This window comes from Nelusetta ayraudi, unplaced genomic scaffold, assembly GCF_046127955.1.
Source record: "Nelusetta ayraudi isolate G7.1 ecotype Tasmania unplaced genomic scaffold, CSIRO-AGI_Nayr_v1 ptg000131l, whole genome shotgun sequence".
Taxonomy (NCBI): Eukaryota; Metazoa; Chordata; class Actinopteri; order Tetraodontiformes; family Monacanthidae; genus Nelusetta; species Nelusetta ayraudi.
The window spans coordinates 391,416-413,688 of record NW_027466181.1 but is presented as its reverse complement, the minus strand read 5'-3'; the positions used below and the strand labels follow the sequence as shown (position 1 = coordinate 413,688).

The 22,273-nt window shown below is 44.6% G+C and overlaps 1 protein-coding gene across 8 annotated transcripts; it reads right to left on the bottom strand.

The window, feature by feature from the left end:
* Positions 1 to 454: 454 nt before the first annotated feature.
* thrap3a (thyroid hormone receptor associated protein 3a) lies at positions 455 to 13,187 on the bottom strand. 8 transcript variants are annotated; one of them, XM_076050943.1, is made up of 12 exons: positions 11,228 to 11,351; positions 9,205 to 9,316; positions 8,923 to 9,067; positions 6,068 to 6,949; positions 5,111 to 5,761; positions 4,804 to 4,976; positions 4,133 to 4,244; positions 3,735 to 3,819; positions 2,542 to 2,723; positions 2,268 to 2,442; positions 2,049 to 2,195; positions 455 to 1,836 (listed from the first exon to the last, which is right to left on the bottom strand). In XM_076050943.1, exons 3-12 carry the CDS (start codon positions 9,042 to 9,044, stop codon positions 1,603 to 1,605), a joined length of 2,763 nt encoding a protein of 920 aa, XP_075907058.1. In that variant the 5' UTR covers positions 9,045 to 9,067; positions 9,205 to 9,316; positions 11,228 to 11,351; the 3' UTR covers positions 455 to 1,602. The 8 variants fall into 8 exon arrangements, with proteins under 8 accessions (XP_075907058.1, XP_075907057.1, XP_075907060.1 ...); XM_076050942.1 differs by lacking the exons at positions 9,205 to 9,316; positions 11,228 to 11,351 and adding an exon at positions 13,124 to 13,187; XM_076050945.1 differs by lacking the exons at positions 9,205 to 9,316; positions 11,228 to 11,351 and adding an exon at positions 13,124 to 13,187 and having other exon boundaries at positions 2,049 to 2,192.
* Between the last annotated feature and the right edge of the window lie 9,086 nt (positions 13,188 to 22,273).

The window sequence follows — 22,273 nt, the reverse complement described above, 5'->3', positions numbered from 1 at the left end:
TGTGAAAAGGAAAAGAGAAGGACATATGAAGTGTGGATTGTCGGCTCATGCATATGCTCAACATCTCTAAAAGGTTCTTCAGCTGTGGGCACAACCGACTTTGACAGCGCTTTGAAATGTTGAGATTATTAGACAGTTTTTTGGTTTTATGCACGTATGAATGAACTCGAACAGGGTGCCTTGGTGTTAATGGCGTGGTGCTGTTCTTTAATTTTACATGTGCAATATTTTGTTCCTTTTTTTTTTTTTTTTTGACATTAATATGTTGCCATTCCCAAAATCTTCCAGCCAGTTGAAAGACACGAGAATGTATTTTTTTTTAAGAGACATCATTTAGATAATTTCCCTACAAATTAAATTTTCTCAGGTGTGAACTTTGCAAGCAGCAGCCAATTTGCCATCAAAAACCCCCAAACAAACACAATTTAAGGAAAAAAAAACAACCCACAAATGCTTACATTTATCAGCATTTCTTTAATTTACAGTCAAAATGAAAACAAGCAAACAAACAAAAACACCTTCAGAAGAGTGTAGCCCTCACACAGACGGACTGTAAACAATGAAATATCAACTTCATTCTGCAGGCCTGTACCATGAAGTCCCCAGTGCACTGCAAGGTACACAGTGGCTGCTGAATAACGTGGCCAAAATGCACATTTTCTCTCTAGCAAAAGGAAAATACATGTTACACTTTACACCATTTATTTTAATCTTATTCCTCCATCACATATTTGGCCAAATCCACACAGTTAGCTGCAGAGTTTTGCAACCATTTCACAAGTGAAACACACCATAGTTCAAGACCATTGTATGAAACAGAACGCCAAGGAAGGTAAAAAAAAAAAAAAAAAAAAAAACTCAACTAAAAGGAACATTTTAAAATATTATACAATAAGTGGTACTAAACTGATGAAAATTTTAAGAGCGTCCAAGTGCTAGAGATCACTTAATTGTTGCCCTAGCGAGAGTGGAGAAGCATCACCTTTGACCCTGAATAGTTTGGTCCCATCTTCAGTTGAGGGTCATTTGCAGACTACAGTGTATTTATTGCTGTTATTTTAACCCTGAAACCACACAGTTGAAAAAAAAAAAAAAAGACACAAAATGCTGATTTTTGAAACTCGGTATTTTGAATTCTTTTCATCATTAACGTTATTAATATTGATATATTTTGCATTAAAAACCACAGCACTGCTAATTGTTACCCCTTCACACAGTCACAAAGTTTTTAAAGTTGATTGTGCGACTTAAACTACATACACAAATATTTAAATGCCATAAAAGTTTCCCTAAATAAAAAACTTTAAACTTTAAAGTGTACATAGAAAATCATGTGAATTCCTTTTTTAACAGCAGTTCATTCTGAAACAGTGTTTTTTTTGTTTTTTTGTTTTGTTTTGTTTGTTTGTTTTAATTCGTGTTAGTTGTGAATTTAAAAACAAAGAAAAGGAGCAACGTGAAGTGACATAGAAGCACAATTCTACCAGCTGGCTGTTTGAATCCTGTTGACGGATAAAACTCCAAACCTTTACGAACACAGAGCAATGCAAAAAAAAATACAAACAACCAAAAACCCACACATACAAAGGTTCAGACAACTTGTCAAGTGTGCTTTCCAACAGTTCCCCCTTCTCTGTGGTCCTGCCCGGTCGCTTTTATGGCCCCCTGGTTCCCAGCGACCTGGATCTTGTCGTGGGCCCATTTATGACTGGCGTTGTTGGGGCCTCCAGTGGCTTTACGGATGATGAATCGCGCCCTCCCACGCAAGAACGTTCCTCTTCCTCGCCCTCGGTTCTCCCCCCAGGTCAGGTCCTTCTCGTCCTCTCTGTCGTCATGCTTGTAAAAAAATAAATAAATAAGAAAGAATGAAAGAAAACAAAAAAATGACAGACACTCTTGGACAACATTTCCCTTTTAGCAACATTTATAATAGAGTAGAATAGATGTACTTTATTGATCCCAAATAGGGAAACTACGTGGTTGTAGCACTAAAAACAATGCAAAAAATAACAATGCGTAAAATTCGATGGAGAAGAGATGGATTGTACCAGGTAGTAATTCCTGCTCTTGGGCGTGTATTCTGGATCCCATTCCACTTTGCTTGGATTCGCTGACATGTTTGTCACGTTGTTACTATGTGAGGAGTTCCCTTGGAAACTGATTCTGTTCCATCCCCTTCCGCGAACTCGAACCTGCTGCGATTTGATAATTAGGGCTTCAACACCTCTCTGAACAATTACACTGAACACATCCACTGGCGGACTTACTATTCCTCCGTGTGGCTTTCCTCTCTCTAGCGACGGCTCGTTCTGACCAGCTCGGGCCACGTGGAAGCTTTTGTCTTCAGGGTTAGACTTGGCGGCGAAGGAATCCTCTTGCTGGGGCTCGGATGAAGAGGAGCTCGAGGAAGAACTTGATCGAGAACGCTTCTTCTTACTTTTCCTAGAAGAGACGACAGGTGACGCCGACAAAATCGATGGGTTACCACCGAGGGTCGGTGGCCGGTCAGATTGGATTGATAGGAGTGGGAGGTCAACGCACTTTGCTCTTTCGTGGGACGTGGACAAGTTCTCTGCGGGTTTCTCTCTGCCACAGGCCTGGGAATCGCCCCTGTCTCTGTCATGATCGTGATTGCAGTGACTAGCTTGACAGCAGTACTTTTTACGGTGTTCGATATCCAAACGAAGGTCCATGGGGTCCCCCTTTGTTTTTTCTCCGTTGTCCTGAGCAATTTGGAAGAAGACACAAATGTCGTGGATAGAATCTGGACTAGCGTTCACTTTCCCTCATTCCGTCATCTACTAGATTCACTTGCAAAAATACCCAAACCCTCTGTATATACGACAGACATTTTCTCCATTAGTTAAAGGGCTAAACAAGTAGATTGAAAATCTCGACAATGTGTTTTCAGAGAAATTATTTTCTGTCTTTTGGGCAGCTTTTTTTTTCCATTTGTTATTCAAAAAAATAAAAATGTTTCTAGCCTGTCGTCCATATGCGACCATCATGCTGTGTTCAATGACCAGCTTCAGGTTTTAAACCAGCGGGAACTGATTGGAATACTACACATGACATGAACTCAAAGCAACAGTTGCCCTGGAGCCTAGAAATGACTGACAGAAATTGTGTTATGATTTGTGGAGTAGCTGTGAAGAACGAACGTCACATTTTTCCTTGTTAAGTAGAACTGTGGCAATACCACAAGAGTTGTTCCTCAACGACATGCAGATTTTGCTTTGGCAGGGTTTCATTAGAACCGTTTTTGTGTTTGTTTGTTTTTTTCTTATATCTAAGATCTGCAAGTGCTTCGCTGTATTGTTTCCATGCACATCAACATAAAAAAACGTCTTGCAGGGGTTGACTTGGATAGCATGAAAGCGCGGGTGCATTAGGTGCTTGCTGTGGGTTATTTCCGTTGCGCATCTTCTGAAGAATACTTACAAAGATCCTTTCTTAGAGTTCCTCGGCACAGTGGCTTCCTTTTTCAGAGCTCACGAGATTCATCAGCCTTTCTCAGGCTTGTGCCCACAGACTAAAACCATGTGTGAGGGTGATATGTAACGAGTTCAAAATGCCTTAGTTTGCGCTTGCATTGCTTAGACTTTGAGCACCTCTCTCTCTCTCGTCGAGGAACGCCAACGCGCGTCAAGAGAGGGCAGTCTAAAAGGCATGTGGCTCACTCATTCGCTGTTTGTTCTGTCCGACATACTTCATTCGGCAAAGTGTTCAGTCACCTTGTAAGTGCCATCCTCTGAGTTTTTTACTGCGTCAAAAAGTTGAGCGTGTTTCTTAAAAGCTCTGGGCGAAACATCGATTCTCCTGAGAGAGGAAGAAAGCAGAAAACCATTACGTGTGTGTGTGACAAAACCAGAACAAAGGACAGGTGTCAGGACGCGTCAGCCGTGAGCGACAGGTGACAGCAGCTGCAAAGACAGCAATGAGAAAAATGAGGCGAAATAGAGAAGCATAGGTGAAAAAAACCCAATACCTGACCACCACCAAGCACCAGAACCAAAAAACAAGGCGAGAGAGCGCATGAATAAAAATAAAAACCAGGAAGCTGTTGAAGAGAATGTTAAGCCACAGCACACTGAAGTTGAGGGGGATGGGGTCACATGATGGGCAACTCTACCTGTGTATCTCCGGGCTCTTCCTGGGCTTCGCTGTTTCCTTCTCTGCGGCTCGTCGCTGGTAGAGGGTGAATCGCTCGTTCAGTGTCATTCCACAGGACGGAAAGTGCTGAGCTGTCAGAGAGGAAGGTGCAGCGGAGCCGCTGGTGAGTTTGGGAGCCGTGGCCAACGATTATTTTCGGTGATCGATTAATCTATCGATTAATTTCTTACATTTGATTTGACTAAAGATTATTTGAGTGTGCGAAATGTAAAAAACACGTCAGAAAAGGACAACATGTCTGTTATTCCAACACCACCTGAAACAACATCCCCAAAAAGTATAAAGGTAAAATTAATTGTAGAAATGTTTTTCTATCTTGACGTCATGTGTGTGAGAAACACAAAAGTGTGACAAACGTGTACATGTATGTATATATATATATGTATATATGTATATATGTATATACATATATACATATATACACTGTATATATTCAACCATTCAATTCAATTACAATTTACCTGAATTGGAAGCTTTGTTGCCTTAATTATGCTGAATATTGGGCATGCTTTTGTGTTTTATATATCACCTCTGTACCCAACAAACAGACATAATACATTTTTTCCAAGATTTTTTTTTTTTAACTGACTCTGACAACTGGATACCGACTCTGTTGTCTGGCAGACTCACCTTTAATGTGGTGAACGATGGTGACAATGTGCTGAGCGAACAGCTCTGAGGGACTCCTCTGTGGCTGAGCGTTCTGAACATGGTGAAAGATGGAGCGGAACTCACTGTCCCTCCTGGAGGTCTGCCCGAGGTCATGAGACAGCTGCCGCTCCGCAGCCAGGATGTCGGCAGAGCTGCAATCAAAATCCAGAATGAAAGAAATTAAGTACCTCACAAAATCAGATTAGATACAAAATAAGAGCATTGTTACTAAACTTGTACATCGCTACAGGTCAAGAGCTGTGTGAAACCTATAGGTGATGCTCACCTCAGCAGGCTGTCTCTGAGAAAATCCATTCTGACGTTCACTTTTGCTTCCTGCTTCCTGGAGCCTGTTAGTGGCGAATCCTCGCTCCGAATCACAAACATATCTCTGTCGGAGTTCCTGCCTGCTGCAGCGGCAGGAAGCACGGAGGAGGGGGAAGACTTCTCCATCTTCCTGGTGCTGAGAGCCGCGTCCTCAAACTTTTCTACCAGCTCTCTCCTGGAGAGGGCGGGGGCGGTGGCAGCAATGGAAGCTGGGTAATTCAGCTTTCGACTGAGATAGGGATCCTCCTCCGTCGCTCCCAGCGAGACGGCTGCTTTCTGACTCTTTGCAGAGCGTTCCTCAAACAGCTGGCGTGCCGAGCAGCTAGCCCTCTTTAGCTTGGCTAGCTCTTCCTCATTTTGCCAACCTTTGTCCTGCACTTTTAACTGGGGCTTGATGGCCATTTCCTCCTCCTCGCCCTCCTCGCCCACCTCCTCCTCCTTCTCTTCCTCCTCTCCCCCATCAGTAGACAGAAACGGGGACATTTTCAAAAGGCTGCTAAGAGACACCTCGCAATCCTGCCCATTGACTCGTCCCTGGTCATCATTACTTGTTTGTGTTTTCTTGCCATTTTCTCGACCTTTGGCTTTTTTAGATTGCTCCTCTAGAAACCTGAAAAAACGTGAAAAAAACAAGAAAAGTTATATTACACTTGAATATTTCAAGACAATTTCATGTAACATTGTCACATAACACAATGTCAAAATAATATCATTGAAAAACGAAATCATTTTTTTGTCTATAGAGTAATTTATCTACAGAAAACATCTGAGACACGTTTTAAAATACAAGTAGTTGTGAGGAAAATGATACAACCAAGAGCATTACAGTATGAATTCATTTCTGAATTATGAATCATATACAGCTACTCAATAAGTGTCATGACTGATTTAAGGCGGTATGAACAGTCTTTCTTACTTTCCAAAGGCGATGGAGATTGCAGTTTTATCTCCATCGGGGTATTCCTCGTTAGAGAAGAAGTCAAAGCTGGACAGCATGGCGTTAAGACCCTCCTGGGAGGACAAACCACATAATGCCTGCCAGGAGGGGGCGCCATTGCTGCTGTTTTTAGGGGAGGGACTGGACCGGGTGGCGCTCTGGCTGCTCTGCTCTGCACTCACAGCCTGAGGACTCTTCCTCTTTGGGCTGCTGCAGGCCGTCAAGCTCCGCCACTTCCCTTCCGGCTTCCCATCGCCGCTTCCTCCCTCTTTGGTGTCTCCCACCGTCGCCCCCGCCAGCTCCTCCACGGCCCCATTTTCCACCTCCCCATCTTGGACCTGAGCAGAAGCTGAGCGGCCCTCTTTCACATCTTTGGCGTTACGGTAAACCGACAGCAGGGGCGGCTTGCTTTTGGGGGAGGGCGAGTGCGAGGAGGAGGACGAATGATGGGAGAGCCTGGACTGAGGCGAGGGGGATTTGTCCGAGTGGTGAGAGGGGCCATGAGAGGGACTTCCTGAGACCTTCTGGGGATTGTTACACCGGGCCTGCGGCCAGTTCTGCTGTTGCTGTCGCTGCTTTTTGTGCAGGTTCTGCTTGTGATTCTTCCAGTATGGCCGGAAGTTGTTGTTGTTGTAATTGTTGTAGGATCCTCCCCGGCCTCCGCCGCCGCCGCCGCCACCACGCTGGTACCGCCCCCGCTGAAAGTAGCCCCGCCCTCGACCTCTGAAGTTGTACGGCCTCCGGAAGCCGCGGTGGTAGCCCCGGAACTCCCGGTCGTTCTGGTAGCCCCTCGGATACTTCTTTTCCCGGCTGTGAGGCGGAGAATTAGATCTTGATCTGGAGCGTGAGCGTGATCTTGAGCTTCAGGGGCAAAAGCAGCGGGAATACGGAACATATGTTCATTTACCTCCCAACTCATGAATGCTGATATTAAATATTAGTGCACTTTATTTACACAACTGCTTCTGAATCGTCATCATTTTCAAGGTAAATGTCACAATACCAAAAACCATGTGTTGTGTGCATGTTGTATTCGTCGTCCACGTGAAGTGAGAGAGCATTGCAAATTAATGTGCTTGTACACGGAAACGTCCCACAGAGATCTGGCACTGGGCCAGGTTGCAAGGCCGGCGTTTCACCACAGGGTGGGTCTCCTGCGCTTCATCTCCTGTGCGGCTCAGCCTGAGCCCTCGCAATGTCTTTAAATAAGATCCATGACACGGTAAAATCTCCTCGAATCAATGGCACAATCACAGTATCAGGCTTTTAAGGCAAAGCATGTATCTGAATTTAATGAGTACGTTCCCATTTTTCTTTTCCTTTCGCACAGCGTCAAGATCACGGTTGCCAAGTGCAGACCTCGAACAAGTTTGCTTCAAGTGCATTCCACTAAACTCCGAGCAACTTTTCTAGAACAGTAAACAATGTATTAAACAACGGTTTGATAGCTGAACCAGGAGACAGCATTGCGAATCAATTTCCATCAAAATAAGATAAACAAGTTAATCATTAACTAAGAGCAAAAGACAAGTCACTCTTGCAGGCACGCTGCACAATCTTAATGGAGAAGGAGCAGAAAAAGCGCAAGACTCACCGATAATGTCTTTTCATTGGAATACAGAGTTAAAAAAAAAAAGCGGCAGCGCTCCGGCTCGCACTGCACACTCGCAACGCGCAATGCACACACTACATCTCCTCTGGCCAGCCCTGGTGGAGCAACAGTCACATGGACCGCAGGAGAGGTAGGTGGGGAAATGGGGCTGGAACAGCACTGAGGCTGTGGTTACATGTGCTGCCCAAGAGTTTCCTAAGGGCTCGGCTTCAGCACACTGTGCACACAGACAGTCTTTAGTTGGTCCAAAGCCCTTTCCATAACATTTTCTGTACATTTGTTTTTTAAAGTGTGTGCTTTAAAAACAAAGAAGAAGAAGAAGAAGAAGAAGAAGAAGAAGAGCACCCAGACATGCCAGGTTTTTTCCACCACATTGTCCGCGGTGACTTCAAAAAGAGTGGACCACTGGATTCCATCCATGGCTCTTTTTCATGCTAGTTAACACATGGCACACTGCTTCCAGGAAATAAGCCGCCCTGATATTTTATTGCCATGATTGCCACGGTGGCTCTGCCAGAAACAACAGTGAAGCATCAGAAGGGGGAAGCGTCCTTTATTTTTATTTGTATTTAAATCCACACCGCATTCTGACGTGCCCTGCTGTCGTTTCGAACGCCACATAAAGTGGCGTCATGTGCCACTGGGTTGGACGGCTCTCAAAATTGCTGCGTACGCAAAAAGCAAACTGCAATAATATTAACTTTGCCTCAAGTAAAGTCTTCTAACCTGCATCCGAACTCTTTTGCAAACATCAATTTCCTCTGGATGCTGAACTCAGGGTCTGTTTACCTCAGAGTTTAGGAAAAAAAAAAAAAAAAAAAAAAAAAGTGAGTCAATGCAATCCCACGGAAGCTGTGGGCACTTTGCAAATGAAAATCAAATGTTGTATAATGCATGCATCGAAAAATATCACCTGTTGCATATGTATTAGCAATGCACTCATTAATCACATCGTCTGTCAAGGCAAATTGAAACCACACAGTTATATTGATAATCGACTCGCTTATGACGCCGATTTTTCACTTCAAAACAGATGTTTTTGTGCAAAGGAAGCACAAAATCTGCTCCAGCTGCTTTCAATGCTGATGTTAAATCACAGCCAAAGCAGCCAAGAATATTCATTCTTAGCCTCTTTGAAATAACACAATTATTTAAAAAGGTCCTGCCATCCACTGTTGCCAATATGAAAGCCCCTTCAGGCTACGTGAAGGGCAACACTTACCTGTAACGGTGCTTCCTGGACCGGGACCTGGACCTGCTTCTAGAGCGAGAAGAAGAGCGGGATCTGGACCGGGACCTGGAGCGGCTCCGGGACTTTGACGACGACTTCAAGGATCTGGACATCACTTCAGCCGGCCAATGGCAAACTGCCACACAAAAATGAGGGTCAACTCTCCAGTTAGGGATTCAGGAACTAGCTGGAAAACCGGAGAGAAGTTTGTGACAAAATAGCAAGTCACCGAATCATTGTCTTAAACTATTCAGTGCGTAGTCGCTTCCGCACCATCGGCAGCTTGTTTAACCGGGAGCTACAAAGAACCGTAACACAATATCCAGAAGGAGATGAGCCGTCCGAGATGCATTTCCAGAGGAGTGAGAGTGAAGAAGGAAAGCAGCTGTGGAAAAGGCAGGAGGCAATCTGTGTGGAAGTGTCGACATCTGAACACAAGCACTTTTATTTAGTCGCTCGTCATTTGCATAGAGGGGCCGTCTCAAATCGTCGGTCATTAGATTGCTAATGCCGACACCTCGACACAGTCGTGAGGAAGACTTAGCAGCACATTGTTTTATTATCGTATTTCAGAGTCTAGAAAGAAATAAAAAACACACACAAAAAACTTGATGTGAAACTGGGGGCATGATTAAGATCTTTAAATCCAAGATGAAAACTTTTTAAGCCTTTTTTCACTGTTGCACTATTGGTTTCATGTTTATTTCCTATTTTAACTGCTTCACTGAACTGCATCTGTTTGTGGTGTGAACTGGTTACCCGAAATGACGCTCTCTTGGGACTGCTCGCATGTGAACTTCATCAGCGTCCTAGTACTTTGACATTACAGTTGGATGACACTGAGTGCTTGTTGCAATATTATTACAGTCCTCGAGAAAGAGTCTCTCTTCTTCCAAGAGAAGGATCATATAATTGATCATTCTTCACGAGAAAGGCATCTTCAGACAGTTTGAGGCAGAAGGAAATTAAAGTCAATGCGTGAGAGATTGCAGAGGCAGCGCAAGCCTTCACAAGGCGCTTCAGTGTTTCTCAAGAGAATTAAAAGAGATCTTCCACTTCCTCTCTAACTATTCCACTTTTCCTAGTTCAATTACTGGCATCAGATAAAAAAGAAAAGATTATGTGGATTTTTTAAATTAATTTATTTTTTATGTCCCTTTGGTTTTCCCTTTGCCACATGTGAGAATGGGGTCAATCAAGAAACATTATTACTGAACTGGTTGGCTTTCAGTGCCTTGTGAGTTGAGTAAGTTTCCATGTTAGTCGCACAGAAACGGTTCAAACGCTACCACATCTGTGTTTCGGACATTTTTACATGGCTGAAAATAGTTTCCATGAAACTGTGAGCAATAAGTGTGAGCAGGGAGCTGCCGACCGTGGTGTTGCTCGACTATAGGAGAAATAGAAATGTGCGTGTTAAGGACGCGTTCCCCAGGCTGCTCTTGCTGCGTATGTGCCGATGACCTGTATTTGGAGGAGCTGAACAGTAGGCTGTGTTTAGACAGCCTCTTTCTGAAGGCAGCCTTGATAACCAGCTGCAGCTGTCCTCGGGTCGGTGATCCTAATCACCGGGATTCCAGCCCCTTTAAAAGGTTGTGGTAAGCCCGCGCAGCCCTTAATCACTCGCCACTCGATTTGCCGACGCACACGCAGCCGCTGACATACGTGCATGCAAACACAAACTTCGGCCTGATACGCCTGCGATGGTTTAATTGAGCGTTGTCCGCCCCCCCTCTGTGCTACGTGCTGATGTGGACAATCCCCTCTGCTGAAGTCCCCTCAGTCTGCCTGTGAGGCAGCAGAGCAAAACGGCTACTGTTGTTTCCAAGTTCTGCTTCTTCATCAAATCCTACACGAGGTGTAAGTGGTCGCACACAGCACTAGGGCAATCTTTCCCTCTTTTAAAGACACTTTTTCTGCTTTCAGCCTGTGAATTTCACACTTACTGGCAGTTTATCTTGTACTTCAAAAGAAAAATGTAGCCAAATGCTCCTTGGAAGGCTGACATAAAATTAAAAAAAAAACTAAAGAAACAATCAATTAAAAAAAAAAAGAAAAAAAAAAAAGCACTCAAAGTCCGTCTCAAAGAGCTGCACGACACCCACATCAGCCTCGTCACCTGTTGTTGTTTTTTTCCTCCCCCTCTCTTTTGCAACAGCAATAGTAGCTTCTATCAACAATGGACCAGCAACTCGATACACAGCTCGGACCCCCAACACTACTCAATCAAGAGGCCTATCATTAAGACAGAGATGCCACAGTGGCAGCTGGAATCACATTTGCTATCTATACGTACCCCCCGAGACAGCCTTCTTGCTATTTCAGAAAAGCCGCAGCAACTGCCACTGGCTCAAAGTGAGGTTATTGAAACGCAGCGGGTCCTTCTCAGTATCCCCCAAAGACACTTCCAGCCACTCCGCCTAATGGGAGCTGCTGCCCAAAGAGCTGTTTTGAGATGGGATAAACCTTCCCGGGCTTCCTCTGTGGAGTTATTAAAAGAACGAGAGAGAAAAAAAACTCTTCTTCTTTGAAAAAGGCCAATTCATCCTCTTATCACTCGCCTCAGCTGCTGCAGTGAGACGTCTACCACAGCCCGGCTGTGTGGAAAACGACAAACTGTTGAGTGGCATCTGCACATCGACCTGCTGCTAGGCCGTCTGTCATCACCAGGTCTGAGTAACACTGCTGCTCGCGGTTATCTGGTCACCGGCTTAAGGTCCGCTCTATTTCGGTCAGCTGACAAACAGTCTTGCGAATGTTTAGTTCGTCACAAACGTTGGGTCTCACTTGGGGGGCAGAAACACAGTTGGTGTATATGTCTCAGTGGACATATTTAGAACCAGAATACATCCTTTTTTTTTTTTGGCCCAGTAAGCAGTTGTTGTTATTTGTGAGGTTGCCCAAAATGACAGACACAAGTGAGCCACGTTGGCAGAAAAAACAGCAGTCCAATGCAAATGCTAAGTAAATCGACTTAATGTGCGTCTTCATCAGCATCATCGGCACAACTTTTCACTCAGTGTGTACTTTGGTGCAGCTGGTGTTTGTTAAAGAGAATGGACTCCAGCCAGGATCCGGCAGCCATACAGGAAATTGTGTGATAATGTTTTCTTACTTATCCAATTATTATGTTTACCCCCGCCTTGCTCAAACTCTGCAACCTTTGGAGATCCATTCACAACCACGCGCACAAAAAACAATTAACAATTTGGAAAAACTCTACAGGAAGCTCTTGTCAGGCTGGATACAAGCGAGACTTAGTTTCATGATGTTGCCATTTTAACAGGGTGGAGGTACGACTTTATCAACCAGCCATGGTCAGTCTGTCACTGAGCCACCCGCTGTAGACAGCCGCCAAACAAACAAGCGGTGAAATCAGAGAACTGGCTGCGGTGCGACAGATACTGCTGGCGGATGACAGAGGCGGGTCAGAAAGTGCTGAACCGGCAATAACAGTGAGAGGACTTTTCAGCGACGTCCCCTCATCAGGACCACGGGCTGCCAAGCTACATCCCAGCAGCCTAAGTGCACTGCTCTCAACAGAAACACCACTTGTAATAATAATGAGAGCAAAGCTGGAGGTCTAGGACCACACAATCTCCACCAGCAGAGCTCCAACAACACAAACACACAGTTGGTTCCAGTGATTGTAGGGATATCCTGAGTCAGATTTTTTTTTTTTAGTATTCAACTTCAACGTAAACTTGCTTTCAGAAACACGGCAACATACTTTATTCTTAGGCAGGCGAGTCGTTTTGTATCTTTAGCTGATTAATACATTTAGATTTGATGTGGCGTTCTAATTTAGCGTAGCAGGCATTTAAACTTGTGTGTGTTTGGGGAGGGAAGGTGACTTCCGGAATGAATGAACCACTAGACTGATGGAGAGTGGAGAGGGTCCACAGAGGAAGCGACATAAATAATAGAAGAATTAAAACTATTAATAGAACATTCGTTTCGCACAACGGCCGTTTTCACGCGATTCACTCCATTTTCCAAGTGACAACAGAACCGTCATACTTTGGGTTTTTTTGTGTGGTTTTTTTTGTGTTTTTTTTTTTTTTTTTTTTTTTAAGAACCTTCCAACACATCCACCCCAACATAAACAGCTGATAAATTGCGTCTTTTCGTTTAAAAGAAAAAAAAGATGAAGGAAAGAAACTAAAAGAAGGATGACAAGTCCCAAACTCACCGTTTGACGTCGCGGTTCAGTCTTGTCGCCTCACATCCATCAGCAGCAGCAGCGCCGCGATCCTTCCCAAAAAAAAAAAACACTTTCGCCGCGAGCTCCTGCACGCGTGTGCCCGTGCCGGCTTGTCCGGTGTGCTCGGCGCGTGCAGAGGGAGGCGCGGATGGGGAGCTAGAGCGAGTCGGTGGGCGTGGCCCTTTCCGACCCGAGGCTCGCGTTTCCTTATTTACAGGAAAACGCCGTCCTCCTCCTCTCCCTCCTCTTCCTCCTCCCCCTCCTCCTTCTACTCCTCACAGGACAGGGAGAACCCCTGCACGACAGAAAAATCTAATCCGTAAGTTTAAAAAAAAGAAAGGAAAAAGTTTCTGTCATGAGTACGGGTGCCGTGATGGCTCACTTTTATTAAAGCTCCAAAACCAAAACAGCATACACTACCTACCAGTCATAAGTTTGGACACATGCATTAAATTAATCTTTTCTTTCATTCTCATGACTTTTGACATTGCAGTTTCCCACTGAAGGCATCAAAACTACATATGATTACACATCGAATTATGTAGGAAACAATAATAACAATATGTTTTTCTTTGCTACCTAATTACATATATCTTGCTCGTATACTTGATGTCTTCAGTATCTGTCTGCTGTGTAGAAAGTTTTAAAGATAAAAACAAAAATTGCTTGAGAAAGTGTTGTGGAAAAGAGTAAAGATACTGATGCAGAAATACTGAGTAAATAAGCATTTTAATGAAAAAGAATAAATGATTGGAGCTCCGAGACACAGGCACAGTACAAGCAACCAAACAGATGGAACAAGTGCAGGCGCTCAAGTGAATGCGAGTGCAAGCGAGAAGAGACAAAGGTCAAAAGGGTGATGATCTCATTGTTATACTTGTGAACTCAACAGGCTATTTGCACTAGGAATGAGTATGTGGATAACATACGCTAAACAGAATAAAAGAATAATACAAGAATACTTATTTTCCATTACAGAAAGTGTGTCCAAACTTTTTACTGGTCGTGTATATCAACCATTTATTTTTATACACGCATGAACCAGTGTGTGGATGCAGTTGAAGCACATGGTCACTCTGTCTACTTATTAAAAGTACACACGTCACTGTTGCTGGTGCAACTCATATGATTGTTTCGTGAAGGCAGGTCCATCAACCTCCCTCCACCGTTTATTTATTTTGAGGCGTCTGTTTGCTGGAAACTGAGCAAGGCGTGACTCCAGGATCTCCTGTTTTTTGGGTGGTTTTTTTTTTTTTTTTTGTCATTTTAACGGATGAAACAGTTATATTAGAACAACAATCACATCTTCCTGACTAACTTTATGCACACAGGGTAGCCAAACTAAGAAAGAAAAACAACATGCTTTGGGTTTTACCGGACTCCAAACGAGACATCCTGTTCAGTTTGTAATTTTCCATCCTCCATTAACATAATTCTCAGTGTCCGAGAAAGAATTTACGGGGTGATAATACTGTTGAAAGTTAAGGTCCCTGTTGGTATAACAAAGGTTTTATTGAGATTTTTGTAGGATTTATTTTTTTTTTTGGGGGGGGGGGGGGGGGGGGGTGCTGGGGATTTATCCCTGTCCTGGAATTGCACTGCTTCTGTTCTCCCCTTAGATGTACCTAATAAAGTGGCCAGTGAGTCTATGTGTCAGTGTTCTCTACGGAAGCACAGCGTCCACTCTGCTCCGAGTTGTCCCAACCTGCTCTTGCCTTTGAGGTCTCTTATTTGCATCACAACGGGTAAATTTGAAACATCCCAACTGAGTCAATCCTCATTTAAAGTAAAAAAAAACGCCTTCATTGTTGGTTGGTTTTGTTGCTTTTGCAGCTGCAGTATTTATGTAGCACTTGCACAATTCCCCCGCGACAAGGAAACGTGTCTCGTACCTCTTTCCGTCTCTCAAGGCAAACCAAACATTTAGATTGGAAACGACAATAACCCGACATGGTCACAGCCCAAACGTACACGCACCGCGGATACATCCTAGGCGGGCCTCCGAGGTGCTTATTTGATTTATTCAAACGATGATTAGCAGGATGTGGACAGGTCAGAGAACACGCCTCAGCTGCTGTAGGCAAAGTGAACGTGGGAACGGTGGAGGGAGGACGGCGAGCGGACGGAGAACAGAGTGGAACGTTTGTCACGTTGTGTTCATAACCTTGACGCCGTCTCTGCCGGCCTGGTGGCCTTTCTTTGGCACGGCGGTCGCTGGCCCCCGTGACCCCTCCCCATCCATCTCTCTTGCCGCTCTCCGCGCACCAGCCGAGTTATTTTGGGAAATCCCTCTGACAGGACTTTTTGCCACTGTGCCGGGATGAAAGAGTTTCTGCCCCACTCCCCCTCCGCCGCCACCAACACCACATCCACCACCACCAACCTTTCTTCGTATCTGCCCCACCTGTTCACGCTGTCATGCTGCCCGCCCTCGCAGAGCTTGCACCTAACGTCCAATTACTGCTTGTAAAGAAATGCATGAGGGGCAGCAGGTGACGGCAGGGTTTGGAATGACTGAGCGTCAGGAATTCTCAGGGTTGTCCGCAGTCAAGAATCAAAACTGGGCATGGTGGCTGCACAGCTGTTTAATCCACATATAAGGAAATATTACACTATATTATAATCACAGACTGGAACAACATCACACATCAAAGATTTAAATGTGGAAAACTCTTTTGAAGAGCCGCCTTGGAGACGCTCCCGAGGATCCTCAAAGTCTCACAATCCCTCGAATGATTCCGAATTTGTCAAGCTTTTCAGATCCGATTCCTCCCTGTACAGCGCTCTTGTTTCACAAACTGCCAAGAAAATACTCTCGATTGTCGCCATCAGTGGGGAACAGGCTCATGGAAAACATTGTTGTTTTTCATACCAAGACCTGTAAATCCTGGTGTTCCTGTGTCGCTGTCAAAACCACAGCGTGTTTACGAGCGTTATATTTTTGGTTTTAATGCTCAGGTCACTCTGGTGCTTCCATTCACTCCGCTCCCACCACCCACAGTAGATACATGCTGCCCATCAACTTGCATATCAGCTAAACCGACACTGGACAAGTGTCTCTCTGGTCCTCTGTATTGCCAATCGAGCCGCCCTGGCCGGATCTGAGAAGACAGCTGCCCTCGAGGGCCTCCAAAGGGTTCCATGACCCCCCTGTCCAGAGCCTATTATCACCCCCTGGATCCTGCAGGGCTCCAAGCCCAGTTCCCCTTAGACACGGTGTCAGCGATACAAGAGAAAGGTGAGAACTGGCTCCGCAGCAGCTTTAAATGTTACGATTGTGGGCGCGCGGTGATTAGCCGACGATTTAAGGAGCCCAAAACTTGTTAAAATGGAGCGCGGTGTAGTTTTTAGAAAGAACACAACGTCCCTGGCTCGACACGACAACTCAGGTTTTTAGATTCACTTGTAGATTCACCATGAGTAGCTGTTTTGTGGGGATGTGGATTTCATCTTATGGTCTGACTGCTATGATAATATCAAGGCCTGCTATTGACAAATGACAGTGACAACCGCAAAATTCAACATAAATAAATAAAGCCTGTGAGGCCCAACTTGTAACGTAACCAATTTATCCATATTCAGATAGTAGTGAGTGAGTCGGAAATAGTGATCACAAATTTGCCTTTAAATTGCTTACAGAACATCACTATTTATTTTGTATTGAGCTTAAATTGAGTATATGATTTACATTAACTATAATTTAAAGCGGCCTTTCGTCTAATCAGGTCAGATGGAAAACATCAAATTGGTATTTGGGCCTCTATTTAATTGAATAAGATAGGAATCAACTCGTCAACTAGCTTAAATAAACACATAAAACATGTTTTGGGACAGAGATCCTATGTGTGCTTTAGAGATAAGATTTGTACTTAAAAGCAGAAGGAGAATCCAAAAGGGGAGTAAAATCCCTTTTAAACTTCTTCCCATTGCTCTTGTCTGTGTCTAGACTGCAGTGAATAATGATCCATGTGGGGATACGTTGCACTTTCCAGTTGTGAGTGAGCAGATTTCTTTTTTTCCATTCAGCCACCTATCAAAGAATATTAGAAAGTACATTCTGTGAGGACCTCCAAACATATTTTTGAATTTCCAAATTACAGTTCCAGTAACCTAAAATAGAAGTCAGCGCTCAGTAAGTTAGTCTTTGAGGAGATAGTCTGTTCAGTTTTTTGAAACCAAGCACCCTCTGGCTTGGGATCAGATTGTGAAAGAGAAGTTTCCCACTCAAAAAAAGGAAAAACGCACCGAATGGGCCAGGACTTTTTACGTCCACAGCGAGGTATCCCGAGGGAGCTGCCTCTTTCGACTAAGTTTGGTCCTTAAGCCACTGCTCTGAGTGCACGCCAGCGACGTGAACTTAAATAGACTGCAATCGCAATCTGATGCGGCAATAGCAGCATCATAAAAGAGGAACTCTCGCTGCGCACGTCGCTCTCTCATGCAGCTCAACAGCTGGGACTCGGGAGCTTCAGCTAAGAGCAGAGGGGGATTATTTGGGGGACAGGAGGGATGTTTCAAGGTTTTTCATGCACCGGGTTGTGATGAACTGAGAAAGCGGAAAATGTTATGTCCCAAAGTCTTGACGGGGAGGTTTCTGTCTCCTGACAGGGCCAAAATCATTTAAGTTTAATTCATAACAAGACCGAGCAGACACCTACTGTCGCTGATGGCTAATAAATAACTAGAAAGTGAACTGAGTTGGGGTCTAAGGCCATGTGACACCTCCTGTGGCATCCCCCCAAATACTTTGCAAATGAAGAAACAGGATCCTGCCCCACTTGCCCTCTGCCGCTTTACAGCTTCTCGGGTTTGTTATTCTGTGAAGCCTGCAAGCGGGCCTGCCTGTCCGTCTGTCTGTCGGTCTGAGACAGAGAGAGCAGCTTGTTGTGCTCTACGTGTAGGTGGCCATGGTGACACATTGCAGCTAATGGAGCACGCTGCGCACGCAGAGATAGTAAAAAGCAGATGTTGCCGCGCGATTTGACTTGTAAGTGGGCGGTGCCCAGTGGGTCTGATGAAAAAGTCATCGGATGTGAGAAATGGCCACTGTCCACAGTGAAGGCTTCGTGCATGAGCTTCGTCTTGCTTGTGAAGGAGCATAGCTGAGGTTTGTGCATAGCTGCATTTGTTTGCGAGCGCTAAATGCACGTGGGAGCCCACAGAGCACAGAAGGAAAAACACTTTGGCTCAGGCAGATGTCTCTGCGGACGGCAGGATACTCCGAGGACGGCCCTTCATGACAAAATTAAAATACGGCAAGCTCGCGAGCAAGCTGAGAGGATGAGGAAGACATTCTCCTCCTCATCATCATCATCATCATCACCCCCTCCATCTTCTTATGGAAAGAGTTAGCGTGTGTGAAAAACCACCCACACTTTTTGCTGCCCCATCTGCCCCGGAGCTGTCACTCACTGTAACGGCCTGTCATCGGTTTCACCAACGGTTAGCGTTCCCCCGGAACGCTCGTAAAATGGGAATGGGATCTGTGGCAATGGCATCAAAGAAATCAGACACCTGAGCTTGGCCGATCTTTCCTCTGAGCCATCTTCACTTTTTGGTTGCGACAGCAGAGTTGGACAGCATTTCACAGGCGTGTTGAACCAACAAATATGTAATAGCATGAGAGGTATTAATTTGTTTAATTAGTTTAATCGCGATTAAACGCATTAGTGTCCTGAGTTAACTCTGGATTAATCGCAAATTAAGCACAATTTTTCTTTTTACCCTGCTCTATATGTAACTTAACAAGATATTTATTGTGCTCTAGGAAAAATTGGAGAGGACAATAATAATTCCTTTGTGGAAATATTCTATTTTTATTTTCACTGGAACATTCCAAAACGATTACATACTTTAACTGTCTAGATACTCTCCGAGAAAAACCTCAAACCTTGAGGTATTCTCAAGCCAATGCTCCTAACCATTAAGCTTTACAAATAAAACAATTCCTCTTTACTTGCGTGCGAGATTGGCCATTTCACAGTGTGCCCCTTCATCACTTGTGTGTGTGTGTGTGTGTGTACACGTGCATCTGTGTGTGTGTTTGTTTGTTTCATCTCTCTCGCACTCTGATACAAGATACTGAAAAAATATAACGTACACAAATATGATCGCATTTATCAATCGCAGTATTTTATTTTGGAAAATTACTTTTATTTTGAAAATTAGCCAGATTCTTTTGTGCTACTTTTGAATGACTTCCTGTCCAGCTTGACGCGGATCGCTTGTGACTCGTTATTAACGCATTAACTTCGAAGGTCCTAGTATTAATAGATCGATATAGCAGCAAGGTTCTACAGGAGCGCTCATTTTTAACTGCTGCAAACAAGACCACTTGCCTATCCCAACCTAAAAAAAAAATCAAATCCACTGACCATCATATAGTGGGTTTCTAAAGGTCCAGAAGTTTCTTGAGAGGGGGCAACACTGGCAAACAAAAGTGTTAGTTTCACAAGAAGAGTAAACCCAGGAGACAAGATCTTCATTTAATGTCCTCCAGTCAGGAAACGGAGGGCAACAGAGGAATGCTTTTGGAAGACCACAGTGAGTCACGTTTGTTAAGAAAAGAAAAAAGGAAAAAAAAAAAAAATCTTGCAGCCAATGTGGAACAGAAAGAAGCCAGGCAGGGTTTGCATTCAGTCTTTTGGCTTCGTCATCTCATACATGTTTGCATCATTTGAACAATGTTTGCAGTGCAAATGGCACAAACTCACACTGTCCCTTGATTTTCTGCTGCCGACGGTCTGGTTCTGTTTAGCTGGTGGTTAAACTGGTCATAATACTTGTGGCCGGAGCAGAGCGACTCCAGGCGAGGCCTGCCTGGCAAAGCACACCGCTCCTCCTCCCACATCCTCCGTCCTCCTCCTCCTCCTCCTCCCTCCCCCTCTTCCTCTGTCTGGACACAAGATGACTCTGATTCACTTCTCCGGAGCTTTACAACCTGCTGACGAGGGAAACATTTCAGATGACGGAGGATGAGGCTGACAGACACACTACAGTCACATATGTTCAGCTGCGACTGACCTGGAGGACAGAAGTGATCGCTGCTCGTTCGCCATCTCACTGTGGGCTGCTGCATGAGACTCAACTCGCGTCAAACCGCAGAGTTTCAGTGGCAAATTACGCCGGTCGCAGGCAACGATGACTGTACTGCGACTGAGCCTTGAAATCTCACCACCGCCACCTCTTCAGGCTTTCCTGCACAGATGTGAGTTGAGTCTCTGGGGGCCAATTCAGAGGGCTGAGTCTATCTCAGAGCCGCTCAGCAGCGGCTCCGACTCTCAGCAACTCATGCATATAATGCAGTTTGTGCCAACAGCTATGTTGTTTGTGCGAATAATCCCTTTAATTCTTGCTTCTTTAGGTCCTAAAAAAAAACAACAATGTATTTGAATTTGATATGTCCCTGCTTTCTGCAGAACCTTACCATTCTGTCATCTTGCATTAATTTGGACTTTTTCCTCCGTCATAATTGCCCTTGGCGTCACCTTTGCATTAGCTCTGACAGAGTGATAGTTCCCTGCATCCACTTGAAGACAGTGACTCGAGGGCGGAACCAGAGTTTGATTAAGGAGTGCTGAGGTCAGCAACAAATTGAGTGTCTAGATAAAAGGCCGTGAAGAAGAATTTGGCGAGTCGCCTGAAATCTCTGGCAGAAATGAACATTACAAATCTGTGTGTGCTTCAAAAAGGAAAACGTTTGCATCTAAATACACGCATCTTGATGCACAGATATTCAAGTGGAGCCTTTCTGGATGCACTGGACCTGTCCTTGAATGTTTCCGGCAGAGCTACTCTGCAGTTGCAGTAAAGCTGTTACTAATGTTGTGGCATCAGTAGCTGGCGGAACATTAAAAAAATATATATATTTCCACTCCTCACCAGTCTGTCCAGTCGATCCAGTGACCGGCTGGTCACGAGGCGAGCCCACTTCCCAAACTCCACACTGGTAGAATGTGCCAAGGCACAAAATGCAGCAATAAACCACAGAAATGTGAGTCAAAGTCAATTTAATTTCTTTACCGTCGTCCCCACAAGCTGCACGTCGCCAGGCCCGACGACACTCCAGGAGTCCGTCTCCCCGAAGCCGTGGTGATTTGTTCCCCACCCCACACGCAGCGCTCCTCACTCCATTATATAATTGCACTATGCGTGTCTTGAAAAGAAATCACGGTTCGGCTCGGCGGCTAACAATCGAATTTGTTGTTAAACAAAGCAAGTAATTGAGACAGGCGGTGACGCGAGAGCAAGGATGCGATACAAAGGTTCTATTGAGAGAGCGAGTCGTGCAACATGTGGTGCGCATTAAGTCTCTGGACAGGATTCTCTCAAAGTGTTGCATGAGATTTTCTGTTTGCACAATAAGTAGCAGAGAGAAAAGTGTTTATCACTATGAGAAAAAAAAAAAACAATACGGAAACTTGCTGACATTTCATTTGAGATTCAGTCACCGCTGTAGCTGTGCGAGAAGAATGGCGGAAACATCTGTGCTTGTGAGCTATTGATGCTCAGATGTTGCATGTTCTTAGAGCCAATTAAATTTAATTAAAGGTGTCGGACCATGGCGCTAATCCTGATCAGACGCCGCCTCGGTAAAGAAAAGAAAGGAAAAAAAAAACAAAGCTTTGAAATCAACAGCAGAGACAAACATCAGCTGGAAGTTGTCACTGGGGGTCACATGTGCAGCCAAAATTAGATGGCATAACTTGTTATTGTTTTTCCATGCGCTCTGCCTCCAAGGGATCCTCAGCTAACAGGTAAAGCCTCGAGGGAAATGACACTTGTGAATGTGTCACATTTATTCACACATACACACACTGTGTTTGCCTGCTACAATGTTTTTTTTTTTTTTATAGACATCACTGCTAGCATTTGCAGGCCATATGTTTTTTTAAATGAGAAAATAAAAATAATTTCACTCTGATGTCAGAAAAAACAATTAGCTTGAATTCTCGGAAGGCAGTTTATTTTGCGCACCTGCTTCACTCATGTTCTGCACCTGTAGATTTTATCTGCCGTTGTTGGTATTTTCCCGGGTTTGAGTGCGAGTGTTACGGGTCCGGACCTCTCGTTCAAATGATAGAAAATTAAGAGTGCGGGTGAAGGTGGACCCACACTGAGCATTTATTCTTCCACTCA

What these genes read in the sequence shown, in the direction of transcription:
- thrap3a (XM_076050942.1), bottom strand. Translation starts at nt 9,044, where the DNA reads ATGTCCAGATCCTTGAAGTCGTCGTCAAAGTCCCGGAGCCGCTCCAGG. An exon ending in TCCAGGAAGCACCGTTACAG is followed by an intron (nt 6,950 to 8,922) that starts GTAAGTGTTGCC and finishes TTGCCCCTGAAG; the next exon opens with CTCAAGATCACGCTCACGCT. An exon ending in ATCTCCATCGCCTTTGGAAA is followed by an intron (nt 5,762 to 6,067) that starts GTAAGAAAGACT and finishes ACGTTTTTTCAG; the next exon opens with GTTTCTAGAGGAGCAATCTA.